The 27,341-nt window shown below is 35.7% G+C and overlaps 1 protein-coding gene across 3 annotated transcripts in view; it reads right to left on the bottom strand.

The window, feature by feature from the left end:
- Window positions 1–530: 530 nt before the first annotated feature.
- Window positions 531–27,341, bottom strand: part of CPNE3 (copine 3) — a 48,176-nt gene continuing 21,365 nt past the window's right edge. For all 3 annotated transcript variants that reach the window (XM_003999953.6, XM_019822855.3, XM_019822854.3), the window contains 11 exons: window positions 25,528–25,611; window positions 22,899–22,988; window positions 18,172–18,270; window positions 16,194–16,280; window positions 15,111–15,170; window positions 14,497–14,630; window positions 10,187–10,241; window positions 10,055–10,106; window positions 6,755–6,888; window positions 5,409–5,645; window positions 531–3,631 (listed from right to left, as the gene is read on the bottom strand). In XM_003999953.6, coding sequence (XP_004000002.1) covers window positions 3,521–3,631; window positions 5,409–5,645; window positions 6,755–6,888; window positions 10,055–10,106; window positions 10,187–10,241; window positions 14,497–14,630; window positions 15,111–15,170; window positions 16,194–16,280; window positions 18,172–18,270; window positions 22,899–22,988; window positions 25,528–25,611 — 1,143 coding nt within the window. In that variant the 3' untranslated portion in view covers window positions 531–3,520. The remainder of the gene's footprint in view (window positions 3,632–5,408; window positions 5,646–6,754; window positions 6,889–10,054; window positions 10,107–10,186; window positions 10,242–14,496; window positions 14,631–15,110; window positions 15,171–16,193; window positions 16,281–18,171; window positions 18,271–22,898; window positions 22,989–25,527; window positions 25,612–27,341) is intronic.

The following is a 27,341-nucleotide window of genomic DNA, read 5'->3' as shown; positions in this document are numbered from 1 at the left end:
CAGGGAACTGCTCTTTGCCAGATGGACGGGTCAAGTCTCCTGCTACAATATGTTACATCATACACTGATCTCATGTTTCTGTAATTACTCATTTAATGTTTTCTCTCTCCCCCAGTCCATTATTTCTATGAAGGCAGCAGCTGCAGCCCCTAGGTCACCACTGTATCCCCCAAGGCCCTGCCCGATGACTGCAACATAACAGAAGCAATTAAAACAAAAAACAAAAAACGAAAAAGTAAGGTGGGTATACTGCCCTGCTTAACACAACTGATTCAATGTGAGCACCATATTGTTTAGGCCATCCAGCTATAAGCTGAGAACCTATCCCTTGCACCCAGAAATGTATCTTCAATGCATTTATTATATTTTAAATGAATAACTCCTATAAAATAATAAAAAGCCCCAAACTGCTCAGTGCAGCAATACATGAATACAGGCCACCCTAAATACTATATTCACTTTATTTCTAATTTTTCTACTGGTTTTGATAACAATTTAGAGAAAGAATAAATGAAAACAAGGCACCATTATTGAATCACATCAAGAAATAACTTTATCCAAAGGGAATTCAAATGGAAGATATATTTAACATGAATTCATACATTAGTAACTTATACACTTGTTATCAAGTACAACATCATTAAAGCACAAGATAGTCTCTTGCCAATCATAACCAAACCTCTGGCTTCCCTTATGTGTCACTCCCATGACTATCAACTGCACACAGAGACTAGAAGAAATTTATTGAAGATGGTTTTCCTGGAAATTTATAAAATGAAAAAGGCAAAATATGTCAAATAAAGCATAAACAGCAATGGGGCCCAGAACTTTTTCTGGAAAGGGTGCCTAAGGCACTACCAAAATGAACAGTTGTAAATTCCTGATCTGACTTTGAAATTTTATGATCTTAAAAATTTCAATTCAAAGCACAAGGTGACATAACCATGCTAATTGGTATATATTATTTTCTCAGTGCAGGCATATGTGAGAAATATTACGTTTGCCCAGGGCACTGTCACCCCAATACGTGTTTGTAAGACAGATGATCATATGAGACGGGAAAGTCAACTTGGTTATTTTTTTTAATGCATTTTAAGAACTGGTGACAGTGCAGTGCATGGTGGCACAATAGGGAAAAGGACTATTTTTATACAAAACAATATTAAATCAGTATGTGATGAGGTGAAATGGTGAAACAGTAAGAATTTTACCAAATGATAATTTAGAAACTGTAAATGCTTTTATTCAGAACTGCAAAAAGGCATCAATTATCCTCATTTGCTGGAATCATAGTTCCTATGAATAATAGCATCTACTGATGAACCTGATCAAGAATGAATTTTTAAAAAGTAATTTAAAAATTGGAATGATTCTGGTTAAAACCAGCATATAAAATTATGAAGACCAAATCAGACAGTGGTGACAGAAGTACCAGTATTTGGCTAATGAAAACAATGAATGCTCATGACCAGTGGTTCCCAGGTGCCCAGTGCTGGTGACTCAGGGCTGCCAGCAGCTGGTTAAGGGGAGAGGGAGGAGGACCAGTGAGAGGGACTCTGGACCCTGCTCCAGCGTAGAGAAGCTCCACTTCTATCTGTTTCACCATACATTGAGGATGTGTGTATATCATTTTTTTTTAAGGCTTCAAAAAAAAATCCTGAAAACCACAGCAATATATATATGCTGTTTCCAAGCACACAAAGAGAACTGAAATCAGGACATCTGAGACAACAAAGGCTCCAAACTACTGGAAGAATTATCCGTTTTTTTCTCACTTAACTAATGCTAAAATGATTTGTCAACTGAGATATGCCATAGAGTAACAGCCTATGAGTTAGGCACCTTCAAGTTAACAGCACGTATGCAGATGCTAGCTAGCTAAGTGGGAAGGCAGGAACTGCTCGCGTGAGTTAGGCAACCACAAGCACAAGCAGGTCTCCTCTTAGCCTGACCTTGACAACATGCGACTTCTGAGAAGCCAAAGTTCTTCATGGCTGAGAGCTCATCTCCCTTCGACATTTCAGAGAACGAGAGATATGAGCTGCGATGCAAGTTTCAGTAAGAAGGAAAGGCATGTCAGCAAGGCACCGGGTGCATCCACTTAAGGATATATGATAAACACACAATTTTTAACACTAAATTGTTAGAGATGATTGGCCAACATATGAATATGCATAGTACTTGGCACACAGGTCCTTTAATAAAATATTACTTAATCTATTCTGAAAATGTCTGAATATGTTCTAAAGGGTAAAAAACAGAAAAAAATAATTCTACTCTAAAAAAAAAAAAGCACGTAAAGTCCACCCTATCCTAATGCAGCAGCAGTGGGAAATTTTTTTTTAAGGTACAACAGGTTTTATGCTGAATACATACATTCTGGACTTAGGAAATCACACATTATTAAAATGCAAAATTTGATTTTGATTAATACATGACCACTATCATGAGTTTAAAAATCAGACTAAAATGTTACTAAAAAAACCGGAGCAAATGTCTAAATGAATCTGTACAAATGTACAAATCAATGTATGAGATCTTAGCAAGGAAAATATAAAAACTGTCCTTTTTTAATAACTAAAGTATTTCATTAGTTAAAAGGGAATGGAATTCTGAATTTCCTCTTATATGTTTGGTCCTCATAGCTTCCATGGACAAAGCAGTCCTAACCATTTTAGCAAATTCCAATTAAAATACTCTAATAATGTTGAATCTAGGATAAACTATCATCTATGCAGATACAGAATCCTGAATGTCCCACATAGTAAATGAAAAGGTCAAATCTGACTATGTTTACAGTATTCCACAATAGAAATAAAAGATCCAGAAGGGCAAATAAAAATGGCTTACTTACATGAGGTTCCTTTTACCTACTGATTGTACATTTTAAGAATTGAATATGTACCTTCCCTTCCAATGATTCAGTATTATTTATGAAGTCCTAAGTGAATGCATACTGTTTTGTAAACTGCAATGTCTAAACTGCAGCAATTTTGAGGCAAAAGTGAATGAAGTTTTATCCCATGGAAAAGCATTGAATATAGTTATAGGAACAAATTCAATATCACGTAATTTAAGAAGTTCTTGTCATCAGGTATGGACATTGGTTTATAAAACATATATTGCCTAGAACAAAGTACGGCAACCTGTAAATCACATCCTAGCAATTTTCCATTCTTTCTAGGGACAAACATTCAAAAAACAGCATTTTCACAATATGTAAATAAACAACCACAACCACCAAATCAGCTCTTCTCACGCGAGTTTCTAATCCTGATAGTGTCACTGCAAGTCACTAGCAATCACAGCACTGATTGAGCAGAGATTAACTTAGCACTTTCCTCCAAAAAAAGTATAAAAAGAATGCTTTAAATAGATATAATCCATAGAGACTAGGTTTACATCATAAATGCTAGGGATGAAAAGCATGTAAAATAACAGATTCATGATTTGGGGTGGGAGAGGAATCCATTGCTCCATACAGCACAAAAGAATTCTGCTCCTGCGGCCATGGCTCCTTTCATTTCTTAGCTGGGTTCTTGGGAGGAAGGAGTTTGTATGTGTTGAAGTAGCCCACCACCTGCTGGGGGATCTCTGCCAAGACACACTGAGCAAGCGCTTCTTTTGGAGCCTTATGAAAAACAAAATCAAAGTGACTTTATTAGTAACCAAATTTGTACTGGCATTTTGATAACAGACTAGGAATACCTCACCAGTCAGTAAGAAACAGTAATTCCCGATTCCTAGGCCTGTATCTTGTTTTAGGAATGGTCTATGAAGCATGGAATAAGCTAAGTAACTAATGTTACTTAAGAGTGTTTTATTACCCCCACTAACATTTATCAAGTCCTTTTTTGGTGCCAACATTTTGACATTTGACAATTTTTTTTGTTCCTTAGCTTTTAAATGTGGGTCTTTCATTTACTTAGTGTTAATTTTTTTAACTTTGTATTTTGAAATACAGATTCATAGGAAGTTGCAAAAATAATACAGAGAGTATTCACCCAATTTCTTCCAAAGGTAATATCTTATATAACTATAGTGTAATATCAAAACCAGGAAACTAGTAATGGTACATTTCACAGACCTCAGATTTTACCAGTTTTATTTTACATGTGTTCATTTGCATGTGTGTTTGCATTATTCTGTGTAATTTTATCATCTGGTTAGATCTGTATAACCATAACCACAATAGAGATACACAATGGTTTTGGGTGCCTCAGGGGCTCAGGTCATGATCTCATGGATCGTGAGTTCAAATCCTACATCTGGTGAAATCGAGCCCTGCTTGGGGTGAGCTCCTGTCTGGCTTCGGGTGAATCCCACTTCTCTCCATCTTTCTTTCTCTCTCTCCCCCCTCCCCCGGTAGTATTCTCTCTCTCCTTCTCTCTCGCCCCTCGTTCACTTGCACCCTCTCTCTATAAAAAAAAACAAAACAACAACAAAAAGGATACACAACAGTTTCATCACCACAAGGATCCCTAACATTACTGCTTTTAATCACCTCCCCCTACACTGACACACTGGCTGGTGGGAATGTAAAAGAGCATAGTCTCTTTCATAATTAAACATGCAGTAATCATACAACCCAGGAACTGCACTTCTGGGTATTTATCCCAGAGAAATAAAAACTCATGTTCACACAAACACCTGTACATGAATGTTTATAGCATGTTGGCATATAATAGACAAAATTTGGAAACAATTAAAGATGTCCTTCAATGAGTGAATGGTTAAATAAACCAGTATACCTATACCATGGAATACACCTCACCGATCAAAATAAACACAAGCAACAACAATGCAGAATACTATGCTGAGTGAAAAAAAGCCAATCCCAACATTTCTATAACATTCTTGAAATGACAAAATTATAGAAACGGAGAACAGATTAGTGGTTGCCAGGGGTTAAGGCAGGGTGGAGGTGCAAGGGAAGTGGGTGTGGCTCTAAAAGGGCCACAAGAGGGGTCCCACAGGTGATGGGCCTTGTTTACATCAATGTCTACATCCCAGCTGTGATTCTGTGCTGCAGTTTTACAAGACGTTACCACTGGAGTAAACTGGGTAAAACAGGGTCCTGAGAGATTTTCATCAAGTCAACTTCCAGTCTGACAAATTCATCATATACTTGTACAGAATTTTTCTGTTGTTACATACATAGGTAAAGATAAAATAGATCTTAAAACATTCACAGCAACACCACTTATAACAATTTATCATATAGACTGCAAGAAACACACAAGTACACAACTTGAAGCAAAACTGCTGATCTAATCAGCACTCTTCAAACCAAAAATCCACACATCCTCTAACCCCAGACTCCCACTCAACCACTTGGTTATGGATTGGTGAAGGTCTGTGGTCAAACTCCTTAGTGTATATGAAGAATAAGGAGGAGTGGTACTCACATTCTGGAACTGTCTGAAAGGCACAAACTGGACGATATCTCGGATGGCTACCTCGCCTGATGGGGACCGCAGACTTCCACCGTCACCATCCAGAAACTCCATGGCACTGAAGTCAGCACCTCCCACTCCAACAATGATGATGGACATAGGAAGCTTGGCAGCATTAACTATAGCTTGTCTGGTCTCATCAAGGTCTGTTATCACACCATCAGTAATGATTAAGAGCACAAAATATTGCTGCCAAAAAAGAAAATTATATCCACTGAGCACAGGAGCTCCCAAACAATAAAAGCAACAGTTAAAAACATCTCCAGCTTGATGAGTCTTTCAGTCTCTTTCTTATTCATTTTCCTTTCCAGTCTCTACCTAGGATACCATCTACATAAAATATTCTAAGACTCTCTAATGACAAGGAAATTTATTTATACAAAAATTGAAGGTTCATTAAAAATGCAACAGACCACAAAATACAGTTGGTATAAATATACAGAAGCAAGACATCTAAATGTCAGACATTAAACTTTTAGTGAGCATTGGAATAAACACTTTGATGTAACATAAGTATTAAATATGTTAAAGTATCGATCAAGAGAGTAAGTGGCAACTCTGTTTCTAAAAGGTCAAATATGAAAGAAGCAGAATTGTTTATCAAACTAAAGTGCACTTTTTGAAAAATGGATATGGTTTGGGGAGGAATCTTTCTCTCAATACTGTCATCTCTGATAAACATTTTTAGAGAATGGTAAAATGTTACATAAAGTTGTTACCCCATCTTTTGGATCATTTAAGTCTAGAATGGAAATAAGTTTTATAACAGAGCAATCACGTGCTAAGTGTTCACTCTGCCCCAGGCACTGTGCACTTTATATGAATTATATTATTTCACTTTTCAGCAGTTGTATGAGGTAGTTATCCCTGCCTTACTTTTGGGTATAAAAAACTATGAAACTAAGAGAGATTTGGTATCAAAATCCAACAGATAATGGTTGTCTAATTCAGACCCTTTTAGGACAGTAAGTAATTTTTCATCACTAACTGAAACAGTAAATTTCCTCAAGCCTTAATTTGTTAAGTCTACCTTTGAAAAGGTAGGTATTAGTTATTTCTTTTTAGTAGAACCTATCTAAGAAAATTAATTCAAATGGAATAGAAAAGACTCATGAGTATAAGGGTTATTTTTTTGTTGTCCTGCTTTTAATGATCACTAATTTAAAAATAACAGATGTTACTCCAAAACCAAGGATAGCTATCTTACTATTTCATGCTCTTTGTATCTTGATGGATCTCGGCACCAAAGGCAACTACCAACCCATATTCTCCCTGTCCCCTGGCACTACGATACTTACAGAAGCTGTCTGTTGTTGTGTTGCTGCAGCAGCAAACCTGGCCACATGATTTATGATTGGAGAAAAATTAGTTGGTCCATAGAGTTTTATCTGAGGAAGGCAGGCCCGATATGCCTCTACAATGCCTTGGATTCCTAGGCCAAGAAAAGCAGTATTAAAAATTGTCAAGCACAATTTAATTGTTCATTGTTCACTACACCTGTTAATTTAATTAATATACACGTATAATTATATATATGTATATATATATATATATACACACACACTATATTGCTTTAAATAGTTAAAAATTCTATATTCAAGAGTTTCTCTTCAGCCATATATTACAAAACTTCATAGTTATGCTCTATTGCAAAAACCTAAATGCTTCCCTCCTCCAACCAAAGGCATTTATTTTCATCGCAGCCAAATTATTCATTAATCTATAGTAGGACTGTTATATTGCTTAATTTTTGTTGTTTTAGGACTAAGACTCTAATGAAAAAAGAATGAAAAAGGTGCTGTATCATAGAACTGACGATAAGGCGTAAGTAAAAGTTATTGATTAAAATGGAAAAACTTTTGCATAGATGGCCAAAGATTCTCTGGGCTCAGACGGCTATAATCCTAATGTTAATTCTAGTCAAGGGTTTATTCAGTAACTTAAAGGTTAAGCATGGTATGATAAACTGTATAGTTCTAAAAACTCATTTCCAGCTTGTGTATTACATTTTGCTGCAGAAATACTAATGTGTTTGTTGATGCAGTACCGCCCAGGCCTGCCGAGATGTTGCATAGTAGAAGACGGGGCAGGGCCATTTGACTAGCTTTGACCACGCATGTAGATGAACATGACATTCATGTCTAAGTAGATATTTTAAGAACCACTGCCTATTTTCACCAGCAATCTTGCTTTTTCCTTCTGCAAAGAGAGCAGAACATCTCAGTCAAGGTTCTGAGTCCCAGAAAGAGAAGAAATAACAAGCAGACTAGCCACATGTAAAGGGATATATAAAGTGAGCAAGAAATAAACTATTTTTATTATAAATTACTGAGAGATTGGTTATTATAACAGCACAACTTAGTGGAATTTGAATGGCATTCCTGGTAAAAACACTCCTGATGAAGTTTTAATGTGACATACATGCCTGTTGAATCTACCCCTAACATTAGAGTGTCAAGGATGCAGGTAAGATACTAGAAATCCTCAAGAAATTCCCCCACTATACTTGTTGAGATCATTAAGGAAATCTGCCTGAAAAAATTTTACATGTAAACTAAAACAGGTGTCTTGCTTTAAACATGTCCAACAGGGGGTGCCTGGGTGGCTCAGTCAGTGAAACCTCTGACGTTGGCTCAGGTCATGATCTCATGGCTCATGAGTTCAAGCTCTGCATTGGGGTCTGTGCTGACAGCTCAGAGCCTGGAGCCTGCTTCAGATTCTGTGTCTCCCTCTCTCTCTGCCCCTCCCCTGCTCACACTCTCTCTCTCTCCCTCTCTGTCAAAAAAATAATAAATAATTTTTAAAAGTTCTATTAAAAATGTCCAACAGAACAGAGATCAACCAGGAAAAGAAGTATATACTTGATTTAAAAGCTTCACAAGACCAGTGCTCTCCTCTTAACATTTAAGAGTTCTAATTAGCTCCTATTAGTCACTTTGAAGTTAGGAATAAGTCTCATGAACATCCTTTGAGAAAGTGACTAATTCATATGTACAGGTGATTTTACATGCACAAGGTGAAGCTGTAACTAGTGGCCAGTCAGTTCAGTGCTAACAAAAATAATATTAACATAGGCCAGCAGCAGGATCTTACTGCAATGATACATGCTATAGAAAATTTGAGTCCTCACAGCAATAATATTCTTTTTCATTTTTATCATTTCAGTTTGCTTTTCAATCTGAAGATATATAAGCTGTTAATTAAATTTCTTCACAAATATCCATTGCCTTCAGTTCCTCCACTAAAATTAAATTATGCCAAAATCCTTCCTTTGCATTAAAGGAACAAGCAAGACATATTATTTCTGGGCACCTAAGTTCAATGATTAATCAAGAAAAGGGAATTCAACTCCCTTGCTTTAAAATAAGGCGTATTTTTTTTTCAGTACAGTATGTCCTCTGTCTAAAACCAAATGGATTATTTTTTTCAGACTATAAACCCAAAATAGAAAAGCTATGCTTGGTGACAGCCCAAAGATGGGCTCATTTTACTCAGAGTAAATGAACTTCTAAAATGAACTTTCACATGATGTAAGTCATCCATATTTATTGGCAAGAAATAAAACCTAATTAACACCAAATTCCAAAAATTGTTCCAATTTCATCATAAGCATGAAACACAGTTCTTGACAAGAATTGCTATTCCCGATTTCAAATGACTAGGGATAAAAAGGTCACAACCAGCCACTGAAAGTACATCAAAGGAACACTGAATTAGTATGGAAAATGTGTCCTAGAAAAAAACAAGAAAACCCTAATACAAACTGTTCCCAACAAAATGTTCATGCTCTTCTGCTCTATGAATATTGTTCATGAAAACTGAAGATAAGGAAAGAACGCCCTCTTCTGTTAGAAATCTAAATATTCTGTAATAGTCAAAAGGACCCTTTGCAGAAAATTAGCTTATTGGCTACAATTTTATGCTTCTTTCCCTACCTCCTTTTCCTCCCACAAACAGTTCAGACTTGTATCATATTGTGGGACATTTGGCATTTTAGGTGGATTGTTCACTGGGGTAAAAAGGAGGAAACACTTGGATATGTGAGGTATAAAGAAGAAAATGAAATGAAACAGATGTTGGTTTTCTGCTGTCTATGTAGAGGAGAGCCACTGTGGGAGCTTAATTCTTTGTTCCGTTGGTAGCCCACTCCAATGTAATCTGAGTAACAAGTAATTTGATGCTGGACATGTTTTCCTTGTAGAGAGTGGCTGCTACTCTGAGAAAAGCTTCACAAATCTGTATATATTCAATTACTTGTTTTATTAAAGGTTTGTTTTAAAACCAACCTGTATGTGAAAATAATATGATTACGAGTATTGATCTGTTCTCAAGGCTGAGAATCTTGTTTTTCTATTGAACCTCTCAAGGTAGAACTTAGCCAACAATCATCTTCATAATAGATTTGCACCATTATTATCTTTACCACTTGAACCAACAACCTGGTGTAATTCTTCCACTTTAACAACAGAATGTTAAATATGTCACGAAAAGAAAATGAGGGAGGGAATTTGAGTAGTATTGAATCATAAGAAAACAACAAGTAACAAACACTAGTGAGGCTTTCTGTGTAAAATCTTCCTGTTAACTTTTTAGCTTACCGTTGCAGTAGGGATTGGATGGATTAAAGTTCATTGGAAATTCATGCGAAACCTGTCAAAAGATGAAAGGACTCATTAGACCCTGTTTTGCTTTTGTTGGAGGGAAATATTTAAAATAGGATTTCCTCTCACCTGCCACTGAGGAGGTATCTGAGCTCCAAAACCAAATGCTGGAAACATTTTATCACTAAAAAGAAAATTTAAAAAAACTGAAAGGTAACTTTTTTCTCAAAATAGAAAATTTTATCTTTGCTCATAATAAAACCAATAGAGCTTGTTTTAAAAAAATTCAAAATCTAAGGCAAATACAAAGATTAAACCCATAATAACCACTAGAGAACCAATGTTAATATTTGGCAACAATCACTCTAAGTATTTTTCTGTGTAACAAGGGTGAAAAATGTCTCTGTCTATATATATATTTATAAAACTGGAGTTTATATTCATATTTTATAACATACTCTTTTCTACTTAAATACTGTATATCATTTTGCTGAATAAATATGTAGATAAATCCATAAAGCCCTAAAAAACAAAAGTTCATTCACTTATAGCAAACTCATTTGGCAGCAAAACCTGACCTCAACTGATATGAGGTTATTTATAGCTTTTATTCATACTACTGAATATGAATATTCATACATTTGGCCACAGAAACATGATGCAAAGTCACATATAAAATTCTCACATTTCTGTAGCAAAATGTATGAATATTTGGCCCCAGTGGTGTAGGGATAAGGGATTATGGACCTGAATATATAACATCATGTGAATGGCTAAATATTCCACTGTATGGATATTCTCCCACAACCAATAAACATCCAATGCTTTGCTCTTATAAAACACTGTAATGAACATACTAATTTTTCTGCTGGGATATTCTTTTTATATTAATTCTTAATTGTTCTTTTTGCGTTTAGGATAGAACCTAAGGTAGACACATTCTACACTTGCAACATGAAAAAGAAGTAAACACCTATTTTGGTAAATGTGCGTTTTTTGGGGGGTGTCTATTTCAGCAGTTTGTCTATATTCTATACAAAATAGTATGCTAACAGGGGCACCTGGCTGCCTCAGTTGGTGGAGCATGTGACTCTTGATCTCAGGATTGTGAGTTCAAGCCCCATGTTGGGTGTAGAGATTACTTAAAAATCCACCTGGGTGGCTCAGTTGGTTAAGCATCTGACTTCGGCTCAGGTCATGATCCCACAGTTCGTGGGTTCAAGCCCCGTGTCAGGCTCTGTGTTCACAGCTCAGAGCCTGGAGCCTGCTTCAGATTCTCTGTCTCCCTCTCTCTCTGCCCCTCCCCTACTCTGTCTCTCTCTTTCAAAATCAAATAAATATTAAAATAAATCAAATCAAATCAAATCTTAAAAAAAAATAGTGTCCTAACATATATAGGTATGATTTTAGGAAAACAAATTCAGTTCTTGTCTAGTTTAGCAGCTGTAACAACCCCTTTCCCTAAAATGTCATCTCTATCACATCTCTATATTAAGTTCAAGTACACCCTAGGCTCTATTTCAAGACTTGTTTTGTTCCACTGTCATGTACTAGTTCTGTAATATTAATTAATACACCTTTTTTTACAGTTTATTTATTTTGAGAGAAAGAGATCAAGCACGTGGTGGGGAGGGGCAGAGAGAGAAGGAGAGAGAATTTCAAGCAGGGTTCAGGCTGTCTGCACAGAGCCCGATGAGAGCCCACGAACCATGAGATCATGACCTGAGCAGAAGTCAGATGCTTAACTGAGTGACCCAGGTGCCTCTAATTAATACAGCATTAAAATAAGTTTTAATATCTGCTAAAACAAAACTCCCCTTCATTTCTTTTTTTCCCCCCTCAAAAATTTCTTGGATTCATTTTTCCCACTAGGAAATTTTAAAAATCATTTTATCAGGGTTCTATTGCAATTTTGATTAGAATTGCTTAATTCTGGGATAATTTTTATATATTACATCATTATGACATCTGCCTATCTAGAATCATGGTATAGCTCTCCATTTAAACAAGTTTCCTTCTTTGTCTCTCAGTACAATTTTGTAGTTTTCCCTCACTAAAGATCCTAGAACTCTCTAACTTCATGCTTATTTTTTATTGTATCATGAACTGTGATCTTGTATCTGCTATAATTTCTTCAATTGGTTATTGCTGGCTACTGAGAAGTTACTGATTTTTTTAATTTTATGTTGTATCTGACCACCCTTCTGAACTCTCACTGATTTCTAATATTTTTTTACTTGATTCTCTTAGGTTTAAATTTATTCCTTACAGGTTTGGTAGAATTTATGTATGAAACTGTCTTGGCCTGGTTCTCTTGTGAGGAGTGGCTCTTTGGACTATACCATTCCTTCCATGGTTCTAGTCTCTTCAGGCTTCCTGCCTCTTTGAGTCAACTTTGCTAATTTAAAGCTTCCCCCCAAAATCTTCCTTTAATCCAGATGTTCCAGTGTAATAAGTTTTATTGAGTATTAACTTACAATTGTTAATTTTTTTTGGATCTATGCTTATAATCTCTGTCTCATTACTAATATTCTATGCATGTTGTTGGCAAGATTTGCCTATGTTTTGTTGAACTTGCAAAGAATCATCTTGTCATTTAATTTATTCATTTAGTGGTGGTTTTAAAACTTTCCAAGTCCCTTACTTTTGGTGCTTAGAGGACATACAGCAAAGTACACAATATAGCCTGGAGAGCATGTCTCTGGAGCAGACAGCCCAGGCTCAATTCTGTTTCTGCCAGTTACCAATTGAGTCACTCTGGACAAGCTACTTAACTCCCTATGCCTCAATTTTCTCATCTACACAATGCAGATGATAATGGATGATAATAGTACATATGTCACAGCAAATTATAAAGATTAGATGAGCATCACATAGAAACTACATTAAATTGTGCCTGACACATGATGGCTCATACACAGATAGAATCTGCTATTATCATCATATCTTTATTTTTTCTTCCTATTCTTTAATTTTATTTTGTTGAAACTCTATTTCATTTATATTTGATTTTTCTTCTTTAAAAAATAAAAGCACGTAAAGCCAGAAATTTTCCTCTATTAAAGATAGGACCATGTATAGTCTTCTTGTTTCCTTCTATTTCTAGATAGTCTGTTATTATAGTTTGATTTCCTCTTTCATCTAACAACTACTTAAGATTTTTTTAAATTTCCACATGGTAAATTCTTTTTAGTTATCCTTTTGTATTAACTTCCAGGTGGCAGTCTGAGAAAGAAACCTTATAAATTTTTTATTCTTTATATAAACTCCATTTTAATTGTGTTGCTTTAAAAGTTTTATTATAGGAGAGCCTGGGTGGCTCAGTCAGTTAAGTGTCCAACTCTTGATTTCGGCTTTAGCTGTGATCTTGTGGTTCGTGAGTTCAAGCCTCACATGAGGTTCCATGCTGACAGTGCTGAGGGGCTCCATGCTGAAAGTGTGGAGCCTGCTTGGGATTCTCTCTCTCCCCCTCTCTTTCTGTCCCTTCCCCATTTGTGCTCTCTCTCTCTCTCAAAATAAATAAATAAAAACTTAAAAAAATTTTTTTAATTATTTCTAACTATTTTCAGTTGAAATGCTTTCATACTCTTTTATCAAATATGTCCATGGTTATATTTCCATTTTGGATTATATAACAAAGTATTCTATAAAATAATTTTTTATTACATTTAATGAGTTTTGACTTAAATCATACTAGGTTGATATTGGAATTGCCACCTTTGCTTTAGATTAGTTTTCATTTGCCTGAAAAGATTACCTCTTTAAATGTTGTAACAGATTAATAAAAAGCTCCATCAATTTGTGTAAGGGCTTTTATCATAAAATAATAGGCAAAGGCAAGTGAAAATTTATACTGTGCTCTAAGAGATCCAGAACAAATATGTATTAATGTAGATTGCTTTCTATTGTTTGGTAAACCTTCAAGAGGACCTATTTAATCTCTTTAAAAATCTATACATTGAGAATCTATTCAAAATATTTTATAACAGTTAAGTCAAGTTATCTCTTGGCACTTGTTCAAGGTTGCCATTAAGAAAATAATTTGACAGCCACTGGCAAGAAACAGACCTGTTAGTAAATAGTGTCTGTGAATGTTTACAGAATGTGTCATCTGAACTTCAATCACACAGGTAACTTATCCCTAATGAGTAAACCCCAAGGAAACCAGATCAAAGAAACAAGCTTGTGAGCTCTTTATAACTGATCACAGCCAGAGATTAGAGGTCAAAAGTAAACACTAAGACTGTCAGCAAGAGAAAACTAGAAAAGACAACAGGAAAGAAATTTTAGGGATAAAGCTACCCCTACCATGCCCCTTCCCCTCCCCCCTGTCAACCCCAGCAGTCTTATCACCAACAACTATATCCAAGTACTAGCAGATGAAACAGAAACTGCCCCTTCTGGGGAATTATAAAAACAAATATTTTAGTCATACTCACGCATCATAATCTTGAATGACCAGTCCCACAGACCAGATAGCAGTCAAATACTCATTAACACCATTGGGGCTGATGTAATGAAGGGAATCAGGAGACCTTGGGTCACCATTCGAGCCAGTGAAGTCCACTCCCACCTGCCAAATAATAATCGTAGCCCTTAATAAGGAAAAGCCTACACTCGATGTCCAGGAGATGAAACAAATATTCATCCCAGAGCCTGCTGCTACCATTTTCTAACAAATGCCTGGGCCTACCAGTTTTTCCACAAACAATTAAAGCTTCAGCATGAAACAATCGTTATTCCTATTTTTTCTAGATGCCTCAAATCCATGACTTTAGATGTAGGGCTTATTTTTGTATGTTGTTTGACTAATGCTTCTATAATTTTAAATTGCTATAGGACATATTTGCTTTCCATCAGAAGGAACAGATCTGATCAACAAAGTTGAAAGCTTGTGGATGAGCTTATTAGACAACCTGTCTGAGGAGATCATACTAAACAGCTTGTATAAATTTCATCACTAAGTCAGTTTTACAGGGAAGGATAGAACACTGCAAAATGGTAGGAAAAAGTAATATGTTACATGACTTTTGAAAAAGTCAGCGTTACTTACAGTAAAATTCAGCTGACATCCTCCCATGATATAGTCAAGGAATGTGCATTCCACTGTAATCTAAAAACAGATAGCACTGTTAAAATTAAAACTCTTTTTACTATACAAGAGATACAAAGAGCTCTCTGGCATACATTTTTAACAGTTTAGAAACTGAACAAAACATGATATAAGCATGTGGAAACCACCCCAGCATTTGAGTTTAAGGTTCCGCTGCCCCTACTTGTCATGAATTTGTATGATTTTAATTTGAGATAATTAAAGCAATGTTAAGATTAGAATATTAATGGCCAAAGATGAAATCACTTTAGGTTTTAAGAAACTGGCAATGAATCTAATATGTTGAGAGCTTTAATAAGCATAATAATTGATTTTTTTAATAAAAAACAAAACCAGAAAAACCTTATTTGTTTGTTGTAAGAAATCTCTTGAATTTTCCCCTCTGTTTACAATATCTCAACTCGAAATTATGACCAGGATAGATGCACTGGGTCAGGTCGTTTCTGCTAATGCTCTGGGAAAATACCATGATGCTTCATATTTCTTACAATAAGGAAAAAACTTTAATAATCTTTTCTTTTGCTAAAAAGTTGTCAAACCTTGGAACCAAATTTACTTGAAAGATTTCTTTACTATTTCCTACTCTCTTCTTTTCCTTAAGGGTATCCAGATGCTCATGTGATTTTCAATTGCCCAAAATTCAATTCACATTTCTTTTTTTTTTTTTTTTTTTTAATTTAAATTTTTTTTTTCAACGTTTATTTATTTTTGGGACAGAGAGAGACAGAGCATGAACGGGGGAGGGGCAGAGAGAGAGGGAGACACAGAATCGGAAACAGGCTCCAGGCTCCGAGCCATCAGCCCAGAGCCTGACGCGGGGTTCGAACTCACGGACCGCGAGATCGTGACCTGGTTAAAGTCGGACGCTTAACCGACTGCGCCACCCAGGCGCCCCTTCAATTCACATTTCTTAAGAAAAAACTTTAATATTCTTTGTCTGTTTGCTTAATATATACCATATTGAAAAAAGAACTTGAAATGGGATCTCATTACACTTACTATAAATGGTCAATATCAACTAACCTCACAATGTTTCACACTGATAACACCTGAATTCTTGTAGCTTTTCTTCTTTTGCCTCTTTTTTTCATTTATGCATTCAAATTCCACCTATAGGAAGAAAAGACAAAATGTTAATTCCTTCTAGCAATAGTAAAAATGCCAATGTGGGCCGCCTGGGTAGCTCAATTGGTTAAGCATTCGACCCTTGGTTTCGGCTCAGGTCATAATCTCACAGTGCTTGAGTTCAAGCCCCACATCGGGCTCCGTGCTGACAGTGCAAAGCCTGTTTGGGATTCTCTGTCTCCCTCTCTCTCTGCAAAGTGTCTACCAAGTGGCAGGCACTATTCCAGGCACTGAAAACAGAGATGGTAAGATATGGCCTTGCCTTTGAAGAATAAGAGTAGGTAAACCTTGCCATGGCAGCAACATTAAAAGCCTCATTCTGTCATGGAGGAGGGAAGGATCAAGATAGTTGGATTTAGGAAAACTCTACATGATCCATAAAGTATTACAGAGTTGGTTGTTCATTCAATATCTTCTAAAAGTAGGTCATTTACTGATTCTGAAGGATAGTGACAACAATCCAAATCACTCTTCATATTTAGTTCTTTTAGGTAGCTTGCTTTTTTTGAATTGTTTAGATTTTTAGCATTTGCTATTAGTTCTGCTTTAAAAAAAATTCTTTAGGATATTTACAGCTGAATTTTGCTGTTTTAATTAAACTACTAGGTATGATTTTTTTAAGTTTATTTATGTATTTTGAGAGAGAGAGCATGAGAGCATGCGAGTGAGAGGGAGGGACACGGAGAGAGAACCCCAAGCAGGCTCCGTGCTTGGGGCTCAATCTCATGAACCATGAGATCATGACCTGAGCTGAAATCAAGAGTTGTATGCCTAACTGACTGAGCAACCCAGATGCCCCTAAACCATTAGGAATGATTTTAAAAGCCTTTCATACTTCACACAAACATTTTTGTATAGTGTACTTCTAGTACCTGGCCTTTGTGACCAGGGAGTAGGGACAGGGCAATAGATCTGTATGTGACCTACTAAAAATTCTAGTCTCATTATGTTTGTTTAAAACTCATTTCTCCCCATTACTTAAACCACATGGCTCATAAGTGTTATTTATGTATTTTGTAGTTACGTTTTGATCTAAAACTATCAGTATCTTTTAGATCACCTCACTTACATGACTAGGTAAAAAAGACCTCATCTAACCATAACCTCTTATGTTTTCAAAATCAAAGGCTATATGCATGAACATTATGCAGGTAATAAACAATTCATATTATTCTATCTTAAGTAAGCTATAAGGAGAATTAATAGCTTATCTCATTCAAACTAGAAAGGAAATAAGATGGGAGCAATTGATAAATTTTACTTATAAAATGCTCTGGAATAATTTTTAGGCACCTCGGCTTTAGAGACAGGAAAGTTTCAGAAGCACTTTTAGCAATATGTTGGGATGCTAAATAATAAACTGAATGTAGTTAAAGCACATTAATGATCTTGACAAAATTAGTGCCATTAGATGGAGGCTTAATATTACATAATTTGAAATACCATAATTATCCTTTTATCCTTCCCTTCAGTGAAGAAAAGTCGGAGAGAAGAATGAGAGGCATATTGTAAAAGCGGGTCCAAAAGGAACATGAATGTACACAGATCAAGCCCAGGTATTTATCTAGTGTTGTAGAACTTAATTATTATGACCAATGAAATACCAAATGCTTTAAAACTAGGGTTTTCCAATCAAACCACATATGTTGTCTGAAGCCAAAGGAAACCAAACCTCTAAATACAAATGTAAACTTATACTCCAAGATGAATTTTGGATCATCCAATTACTACACAAATAAAATCCACAGATTTCATAGCATTTTATAATACAGAGTAAAACCATGGCAAACTGTTTGCTATACCAAGGGGGAAAAAATGAAATAATAAATACATGGCCAACCATAAAGTACATTCAAATGACAAAGATGTAACTTACAGGTGAGTTTCTGGAGGCTTCTTTCAGTTTTGTCATGGTGGTTTGAAATGTTCCAATGAGATCATGTGACCCGTCATTATCATAATCATAGCACTCTACCTAGAATTAAGTATAATAAGAATATGTAAAAATCAACAAAATTTTGTTTAAAAGGATTGGCTGCAATAATTGAGACTTACCAGGAAGTGCCCTTTCAATTAAAATAAGTGAAAATGTTTATTATGCAGCTCTACTTAGAGAAGTAGGAAGTAACTTCCTGGAGGAATAATACTGAAACACTTCAAACCCCAGCTATCCTTGGAATGGGGCTCTAGGATAGATCATAGGCAGACAAAAAGTACAAATATTGTTTAAATTCCATATTAAGCAGTTCCCAGTTCACCATCATGCTCTTTATAAGAGCTGATAAAATCAAAATGAAATTACGTCTTCTTTCTCATCCACTTCTTTACTTTGTTATCACTATACAATGACTAAAAGCCATCATCTGCAGGAAGAAAGGAAGTCAGATCCTAGACAGCTAAAAATTGTATAATTAAATCCTAGATGATTTAGAAATATGGAATGTTTTTCATCAGCTGCAATCTGGTAAGGCTAGGTTTGTTCAGAGTTAGATATGATGAAGTCATATCTGCATCCTTCTGAGAATCACAAGTCTTACAATAAAAAAGAAAATTCAAGGGAAAGAGTACTTGATCCATTGAGGAACTATCTATTCTAGGTCATATTGACTCTATTTCCATGTAAGACAGGGTGAATTCTAGTCTTACGTATGCCTCTGGCCAAATGTTTGCTCTTTCTTACAGCAGGCAGAAGAGAGCTGAGAGTATATTTGTTTATATTTTTGTTTTTGTTTTTATTTTTAAGTAGGCTCCACCCCCAGCATGGAGCCCGATGTGGGGCTTGAACCCACAATGCTGAGATTAACACCTGAGCTGAGATCAAGAGTCCGATGCTCAACTGAATGAGCCATCGAGGCACCCCAAGAGCTGCATGTAATTTTGTGCCAAGTTGACAGAGTAACCAGAGGGTAAATATTCACAAGAATACCTGATTATTCATTGTAATGAAAAAATTAATGTGGTGTGAACTGTTAGCAAGGAGAGGTGTCCATTGTGATCACTGGATAACTAACATTTTTAGAGTGCTTTATAATTTCAGAACAGATTATCTCATTTCTGCAAACATTTTTATGTGCACTGCACACATTCTCTACTTAGGCTTGTGAAGTAGGCAAAGGAATTAAATAGTCGTAGAAGATGGTATGTTTTATTTGGTAACCAATATAGGTAAAGCTATGCTGAGGGCACTTTTGAATTCTTCAAGAGCCTATGATTTAAAATTTAAAAAATCCTATAAGAAGTGATCTGCCAAGAAAGCATCCTTTACAAAGTTATATTAATTGCCAAGCTAAAATGCTTAGGGATTCTCTATGTTCAGCCAGCAAAATGATTTACCTTCTTCTCAGTTCTATGAGAAGTGAACTAAGTGCCTATAACAAGGAGTCTTTCATTCCTTACTAATATTTTCATTAGTATTCAGGAAGACTAAAAACCAATCAATAAAAACAAGGCCCAGAATTGCAATTTTGAGTAACAGTAAAGGGTTTTTATTTTTAGAAACACTTTGGTCATGTACCAATTATGACAGTTTGATTCTTGCCTTATGTATCTGGTATTTAATTTTTAAACCAAAGCCCTTTATCTGACTCTTCAAAGTATCAGGAGAAAAGAAAATTAATGATCTTACTATTTTTTTTCTAGAGAAATAAAATTAAGATAAAGCCAAAACACTTAATATTTTCATGCATTTTTAATGCATTTCTTTAAATTATGGAAAATAGAACTGGACCTTTTTTTTTTTAGGCAAGCTCTATACCCAATGTGGGGCTTGAACTCACCACCCCATGATCAAGAGTAGCATGCTCTATGGACTGAGCCAGCCAGGTGCCCCCAAATTTTGCATTTTAGATTTGCATTCAGCAAACTCCAATTTATATATAAGATCAAGCTTTGATAAGGCCAATTTTATTTTTAAGAAGCTTATGAACACCTAAAACTCTTCATATGTTTAGCCTGCCTGAGACTTCAGGGAATGTTAAAATATTTTTAAACTGTAATTTCTGATAGCACACTATAATAAATATACAGGAAAACCTCACTGTTGCCCCACTGAAGGCAAATGTTTGGCACTAAAGAAAGATGTAACATTTATAATACTGGCATATGGTCAGATATAGTTTGAGGTAAACAATATAATAATTTGTGCCATTTAATTTCTCTTCTCAAAAATACAAAAACTAGTACTATTGGCTGTTTTAAACAACAGTATCAGCAGTGCTTATGAAATTGAAATATATGCATATATACATATGCACATATGTATATATGTAAAAGAATGTACACACCACACAATACTACATTCACTAAGGCATTCCCATTTTAGGCAAGGTGGTAGCATGCATGATTATTTCTTTTATTCATTTGATATTATGAAAATAATAATACATGCTGGAGTGATAACACTGGCACGTTCACACAGCAAATTACCAATTATTCTGACTCTATTCTGTGCTCTAATGCTCTTTGCTACACCTCTAAACAGTTTCCAAACACCACAAGAATCACAGATGTATGACTTTGTGATATTGCAAAGAAATAGAGAACTAAAGAAAGACAGTCATGATATGGCAAACCAAATTGTGTACAGTTAAAACAAACTGAGAAACTTTTAAGAACGGAAGACATTCATCAGAGAAAGCTCATAAAATCAGTTTACTTACTATAATAAAATAGCCCTGTAAGCATGCCACTGTGTGCAAAAGAAAGTTTAAAAAACATTGTTTCATTGTTAACATATTATTATAAGAAACCAGTTATGTTTTAGGCATTTTTCCCCCAGCCTTTCCTGTTTCTCAGAGCTAATAAAGTATCAACTTGCTATTTTTTTTAATCTTTATTTATTTTTGAGAGAGACAGAGAGAGAGAGTATAAGCAGGGGAGGGGCAGAGAGAGAAAGGGAGATACAGAATCCAAGGCAGGCTCCAGGCTCTGAGCTGTCAGCACAGATCCAGATGCGGGGCTCGAACTCACGGACCACAAGATCATGACCTGAGCTGAAGTTGGACACTCAATCGACTAAGCCACCCAGGTGGGTGCCCCTCAACTTACTATTTTTAATGTGAAATGCAAAAGTTTAATATGACAATAGAAAGTAATTTTTAAAACTACTGTTCTATTTATTTGTTACCTAAATTTTCACTGCTGTTTGAAATACAACATAAATCATACTTATATTGCTTTTCAATGTTTATTTATTTATTTTGAAGGTGGAGGGGCACAGAGAGAGGAAAAGAAAGAATCCCAAGCAGGCTCTACCCTATCAGCACAGAGTCCAATGTGGGGAACTCACGATCCGTGAGATCATGACCTGAGGTGAAATAAAGAGTCAGCGCTTAACCAATTGAGCCACCCAAGCGCCTCTATATTGATTTCTGAAGTTCTCTGTCAACTAAGGACAAATTTTTACAGAGCTAAGGAATGAAACCGTTTTCAATGTAACAGTATCTATTCTATGTATAATGGTTTATAAAACTTCTACTTTCATTAATTTAATCCTTCCTTTTTTTTGTAACATAGACATTATTTTCTCTATTATATAAATGAAGAAGTCAGATCCCAAGATCCCTTATCTGGTTGAAAGCCTAAGTCAAGACTTGAACTATAGCCTGACACAAAGTCCAGTGTTCCATGCCATCACCTTTCCTGTTTTTACCATATTCATTACCAAAGGAAAAAGAAAACAAAAACACCCACTTCAGTTTGCTGACTCTAAACACAAGAGACTTCTATCTGGAATCTTATGTAAAGAGACTCTAGGGGTGCCTCATTTGCTCAGTAGGTTAAGTGTCCAACTTTGGCTCAGGTCATGATCTCACGGTTTGTGAGTTCGAGCCCTGCGTCAGGCTCTGTGCTGACAGCTCAGAGCCTGGAACCTGCTTTGGATTCTGTGTCTCCCTCTCTCTCTGCCCCTCCTCTACCCCCTCACAGTCAGCCTCTGTCTCTCAAAAATAAATAAAACATTAAAAAAAACAAGAGAGTCTAGTAAAATATGTCTTAAAAATAATAAATATTTTCTGTTAAATAGCTATAAATTAAACCATTAAAAAAAATTCTTAGTCACCGGCTGCTACTCCCTGTACCCACCCTGCTCTCCTAACACTTTATACTAAAGCTATCTAAAAGTTTTCAATGAATAATATCTTGCTCTGAAAATACGATGGAAAATGCCACCACTATTCTCTTTTGCTGCTCCTCTCTGCTACAGGGGGAAGCTTTGGGTTTTTAGTTAAAGTAACATCTGCTTTTATCCACAAGGGCCATACCAAAGTCAAAGATTGCAGTTAAAGGTTTCTATTTGCAGAGCAAATGAATCTTATTAAAAGGAGGAAAGATTTAAATTGGACATTCTATTTTTTAAAATGAAGAGTAAAATAAAAATCACAATGTTTGATTAAGCATTAGGTCAACATATCAGTCAAACATATCTACTCCTTTGAACTATTTACTTACCAGAGACATTTCTCTTTTAGTATTCCTAAATAAAAATACAATTCAATCCTTACAGGTATCTATTATATCATTAACTTTTATTAAATACTATCTAATCTATTAGTTTTATGAAAGACGTATGTGTGTATAAATAACATCCACATAAATTCAAATTACCTTGATAGTTTTGTCCATATCTCCATAGCACAGGGAGTTAAGAGAGATTTTAAAAGGCCTCCAAACAGGATTCAAGTTATTTTTAATAACCTGTAAAGATTCCAAGACTAGTTAGAAAAATATTCAGTTCATTAACATTTTCCCTTCCTTTTCCTAGATTCTTGCTATACTCTCACAATCATCCTTCACCTCTTCACCCAGTCAACTTTTTCAATGAGAAACTAGGTAGGACAATATTATACAATTGTTATAAGAAAAATGTGACAGATACATTCTGAGAAAAGAAAAAAACTACTTGGAAAATTTATTTTACCCACCACAAGGTACATTTAGAAACTACTGATTGTTGATTCTGTTGGAAACCAGGGTTTTCATTGCAGGACATAGAAGATTCAAATTTGGAATAAAAAAAGGATGAGAAAGAATCTGGGTTGGACTTGAATTGAAAATAGTCTAAATTGATGACTTAAAAATAAATATACATACACATAATAAACAGACATACACAAATACACATTTCCTAGCTCTGTCCATTGAAAAGACCTGAATGCAATGACATCTGGGTAGCAATGAGTACTACTAGTACTACTCTCTTAAGGGTTGATGGGAGGTGGGAGGGAGGGGAGGGTGGGTAATGGGTATTGAGGAGGGCACCTTTTGGGATGAGCACTGGGTGTTGTATGGAAACCAATTTGACAATAAATTTCATATATTGAAAAAAAATAATTTATTTATTTTTAATTTACATCCAAGTTAGTATATGGTGCAACAATGATTTCAGGAGAAGATTCCTTAATAGCACTACTGTCTTAAAGGAACTGGGTTCCTCAAGAGAAATGGCTCATTCTGGACCTGGGATAGGGTGAGCACAAGGTGACCTGAGAATATACTTTAATATAGAGTAAGAGAATGAAGGGTGTCTGGCTGGCTCAGTCTGAAGAGCATATGACTCCTGATCTGGGGGTAATGAGTTTGAGCCCCACATTGGTATAGACACTACTAATAAATAAATAAATAAATAAATAAATAAATAAGCCTAAAAAAAACATAAACATGGGGCACCTGGGTGGCTCAGTTGGTTAAGCATCCAACTTTGGCTTAGGTCATGATCTCGTGGTTCTTGAGTTCAAGCCCCGCTCAGGCTGTGCTGACAAGACAGAGTCGCCTGCTTCAGATTCTATGTCTCCCTTGCTCTCTGCCCCTCCCCTGTTCATTCTCTCTCTCTTTCTCTCTCTCTCTCAAAAATAAACATTAAAAAATTTTTAAAAATTAAAAACAGTAAACATAAATAAATAAATAAATAAATAAATAAATAAATAAATAAAGTAATGCTTAAAGACTAATGGGGTCATGTTAAAAGAACCCAGGAGCCTTTGACATCACTCTCCCTGGTCAAACTTGGATTAATTTGAACTGCAAAAATAATGACCATAATGATTTGTGACACAAATACGCTGCTATAAAAGTCATGAGTCTATGATGATACTAAAAATAAAAAAAGGATGTGGGAGAGGAGAGATGAAAGAAGAGTATCTGCCATTATATGTAAAGGGATAAAAGATTTAGAAAAAAAATCACTATTTTATAATCCCTAATATAGGATGGATCATCACTGGACAGGTGATATGCTAAAGAACAATTTATTCGCTCAGTCTCAAAGTATCACACCACAGATCACTTATTAATTACAAAGTTTAAAAAATGGGACTTTATCATACTAAGATCTGGTGGTCACCAGCTTAACCAAGTAGAACAAGGTTGGCAACATCAATACTGGACAACCTGATACTATGGGTCCCTTGATGATGCAAAGCAAGATGCACACATAATGTTCTTGATGGAAATGTTTGATTTGGATACAATCGTAAGGAAACAGAAGACTCAGAATGTTGGACATACTAGCCTTGATTATTCAGGAGATTCAATGGCATGAAGAAAGATATAAGGCAGATAGGGAGAAGAATCATATATACTGGGAACATAAGAACCCAATGCAAAATGTGAACCTTGAATTGATCCTGGACAAAACTATACACACACACACACACACGCGCGTGCGTGTGTGTGTGTGTAATGTGTGAGACAACTGGGGAAATCTGAAGTTAAAGGATATACTGGGTGATATTATAAATCCATATTAATTCTCTCAAGCGTAGTTGTGTAGGAGAATGCCCTTGTTCTTGAGAAATACCTGTTGTAGCATTAAGGTGAAGGGAATTGATATCTGAAGCCTATATTAGGACAGTTTTGCAAATGGGAACTATATGTGTGCATGGGTGCGTGCATGTGTGTGTGTGTGTGTGTGTGTGTGAGAGAGAGAGAGAGAGAGAGAAAGAACACACATACAGATATGAACAGTTGGTAAGTCTAGGTGAAGGATACACAGGTATACATTTTAGTGCTTTTTACAGGGTCTTAAATATTTCAAAATAAAAATTTTGCTAATAATTCAGCATAGTAGCACTTCCTCATGAAAAGAAGAAAAAAATGAGTATGTTGATCTTGCATCTCTGGCTATATATGTCTGAACTCAGATTGATATTTTTATAAATATAAATTTTTTTAAAATTTAGATTACTAGAATTCCAACAGAAACCTCAACTCTACTTTTTCAAATTCAGATATTCACCTCTGTTCGATGAACCATTAGCCAGTTTCCATCAGATGTCTGCTTGTGGAATTCCAGGTATGGATCTGACTTTCCAAATAGATCCTACATTAAAAAAAAGAAATCAATTCTTCTCCTTTGAAACCATGTAAAACCATACTTTATACATGTTACGTGTTAGCAATATCAAAAGTCTAACTCCATAGTACAGATATATACAGCACAGTACAGTAGTAAATACAAATCCCATCACCTTCCTCATGAACTTATAAACTTGCTGATGTCTACAAGGGGAACTATTAAGGCATTTGTGATAAATGCTCATAATCCTATGTATCACAACTTCACTTCTCAAAAAACATGAGAACAGTGCTATAAAATATAATGAACAATAGGACCCATAATCAATAAAATATGTTTTGGGCTTGTTTCATTATTAACAGTATTCATTTGCATAGCACTGAATAGTTTGATATAAATGCCATCCCAAACATTAGTCATACTATATGAAGGGCAGAGCAGTTATCAGCAATAAAATGGATTCAGAGAGGTTAAATAACTTTGCCAAGATCACACATCTAATTTAATTGATGGATCTGAGTCTTGACTTGATATCTTATCCTTCTATGTCCAACACTCTTTTCCCAATTCCACACATTTCTTTACATACATAAGAGAGTAGAGGTAAATATGTAGAGTGCATAATAGAATTATTTCAAGGGTACAAAATACATCTTCTGTTTCCTCTGTAATTCACCACAGCACCTGTATAATGCTGAAGCACACTGAGTGTTCAAAAATACCCTTATCACTATCCTCAACATAAACACACACACACACACACACACACACACACACACACACACACACACAGATAAAATTCTGGAAGAATGACCAAATCACTCACAGAGGTCAAACTTAAGCAGAGATTATAAATGATTTTGTTTTCTCATTTTTGTTTGTTTTCATTTTGAAATTTCCATACTCCTTAGAATATATTACTTATTATTTGTCAAAATGAAAAGACACCTGTTACATCAGGATCTCTTTACTTTTAAAAATTTTTTTAATGTTTATTTATTTTTGAGAGAGAGAGAGAGAGAGAGAGAGAGAGAGAGAGACAGCATGAGTGGGGGAGGGGCAGAGAGAGAGGGAGACGGAGAATCTGAAGCAGGCTCCGGGCTCTGAGGAGTCAGCACAGAGCCCAATGCTGGGCTTGAACTCACAAACAGTGAGATCATGACCTGAGCCAAAGCTGGACACCTAACCGACTGAGCCACCCAGGAGCCCCAAAAAGACACCTGTTAACTCCACAGTAATGTATGCAGTTAATGTCCTTGAACTGAAGATTTTCTGAGTCCTAAATTAACCTCAGTATTAAATTAAGAACTAAGATAATGTTACTTCCCTCCTCGGCAGTTCAATGTCAAGCAAGTAACATATTTGGTACAGTCAAAAATATAAACACAAGGGTGCCTGGCTGGCTTAGTCTAAAGAGCATGTGACTCTTGACCTTGGGGTCATGAGTTTGAGCCCCATGTTGAGTGAGAATACTTAAATAAATAAACTTTTAATATATATATGGGTATATAAACACAAAGGCTATGCAGAACTTTTAAAATTTAACCTTATCGCTAAGAAGAGTTAAGAATCAGGGGCGACTGCGTGGCTCAGTCGTTTAAGCATCCAACTCTTGGTTTTGGCTCAGGTCATGATCTCAAGGTTCGTGGGATGGAGCCCTACATCGGGGTCTGTGCTGACAGCATGGAACCTGCTTGGGATGCTCTCTCTCTCCCCCTCCCCTGCTTGCCCATATGCACATACTCTCCCTCTCT

Source organism: Felis catus, chromosome F2 (genome assembly GCF_018350175.1).
Source record: "Felis catus isolate Fca126 chromosome F2, F.catus_Fca126_mat1.0, whole genome shotgun sequence".
Taxonomy (NCBI): domain Eukaryota; kingdom Metazoa; phylum Chordata; class Mammalia; order Carnivora; family Felidae; genus Felis; species Felis catus.
The sequence above is the reverse complement of the archived record's forward strand: the minus strand, read 5'-3'. Positions and strand labels throughout refer to the sequence as shown.